Source organism: Adiantum capillus-veneris, chromosome 26 (assembly GCF_014529385.1).
Source record: "Adiantum capillus-veneris isolate H3 chromosome 26, ASM1452938v2, whole genome shotgun sequence".
In the NCBI taxonomy this organism is placed as follows: domain Eukaryota; kingdom Viridiplantae; phylum Streptophyta; class Polypodiopsida; order Polypodiales; family Pteridaceae; genus Adiantum; species Adiantum capillus-veneris.
In genome coordinates, this window is record NC_140956.1 from 110,239,279 (window position 1) to 110,240,672 (window position 1,394).

The following is a 1,394-nucleotide window of genomic DNA, read 5'->3' on the forward strand; positions in this document are numbered from 1 at the left end:
TGACTGTGGTAGATGCTCTTCTAGTTGATATGGCTAATGTTGATGATTTTGCCATTCAAAGGTAAAAGAAAGGTTTTGTGGCTTGTGTTATCAACATCAATTGAATGTTCAAGGTGGATGGTGTACTAAACAACAAACGTTTTGTGTCTAGCATTAAAAAAATTTTGAGCACTCAAAGTCTTGGCTTGTATCACCATTGCGGAGCACCTTGTCGAGAGGTGTTTTGTTTTATTTTTGCGGATTTCCCTACTTCTTTGTTGGTGGATGTTTTAGGCCCAATTCGAGCAGGTTACTCAAAGTTTTTGTTTATGCTTTTTGTTTTGATCCATATTACTTGGAAAACTCATTCTAAACATCTTTTCAAAGGTGGATTAAGCAAAAAAATTCCGCTATGGAATATATTTTTGCCTTCTCTTGTGCAAGGTGTGATGGATGTAGCAGAACCTTTCTTGGCACATGAAGTTTTTTCGTGACTCTATGTCTTGCACAACATATTGGAGAGATTATTACCCATGCTATAAAGACTGGGTTACAACTTCATTGCACATGGACTCTCATGTGTAGTGGGGGATATAGACACCTAGATACCCTAGAGGAGGTGACTCACAATACCATGTTGTTGTGAAAGATTGCATTATTAAGTTGATTTTGATTTAAGTGTGTACAATGTATGCTTATATGTAGGTAATTGATCTCACGGTGGGATTTTTTTGTCGAACGGATGTTGCTATTCCCACATACAATAGGGAGGCAGGGGAGAAAGTCTCTCCTCTCATGTTTCCTCCATCACAAAGCTTTTTAATGGAGGAGCATCAAGAACGCACCATTGTTCTTGATATAACTATCAGAGGTGGAGCAGAGAGGTCACCGGACTTCTACAGGTGAGAAGATAATCATTTCAATGTGAATTGAGCTTTAATTTATAGTGAAAATATGACTTACATATTTTAAAATTGCATGTGTAGATGGCTCTTGGCAACCTTCATGGATGACTCAGATTATGTGCTAGATGTGTTTTCAGGATGTGGAGGTCTTGGCAAGGCATGTGGTGAGGTTTATCGATATTGTTTGTGCTTGGAGGGGGATGACATAGTCTATGAGGAGTGTCTCAAAAAGGTGGTTTGTGGTCCATATGTGGAAAAGAGAGTTTAGTATCACATCCTTAGTTTTTTGGAACAATTATTGAACACACTCTCTATTTTTTGTTTCGAGAATGTTAACATAGGACATCTAGGGTTTTATTGTGCATGTTGTTGAAGTGATCTTAATTGCATTGCTTTTGTGAAATATCTACTCTCTCTAACATCCATATCAAACACTAATGCAGACACATTATTAAGCTTTGTTTTGGATACGGATTTCTTTGAATGCTCTCTCTCTCTCTCTCTCTCTCT

The 1,394-nt window shown here is 37.7% G+C and overlaps 1 protein-coding gene across 1 annotated transcript; it reads left to right on the plus strand.

Moving 5' to 3' along the window:
* Positions 1–801: 801 nt before the first annotated feature.
* Positions 802–1,152, plus strand: LOC147424000 (uncharacterized). Its single transcript, XM_086500914.1, has 2 exons — positions 802–881; positions 966–1,152. The coding sequence occupies exons 1-2, from the start codon at positions 802–804 to the stop codon at positions 1,150–1,152; spliced, it is 267 nt and encodes an 88-aa protein (XP_086357040.1).
* Positions 1,153–1,394: the final 242 nt, after the last annotated feature.

Bases quoted from the DNA above. Each gene is read 5' to 3' on its own strand.
- LOC147424000 (XM_086500914.1), top strand. From the start codon at position 802: ATGGAGGAGCATCAAGAACGCACCATTGTTCTTGATATAACTATCAGA. The intron at 882-965 runs GTGAGAAGATAA...TTGCATGTGTAG, and splicing joins AGGTCACCGGACTTCTACAG to ATGGCTCTTGGCAACCTTCA.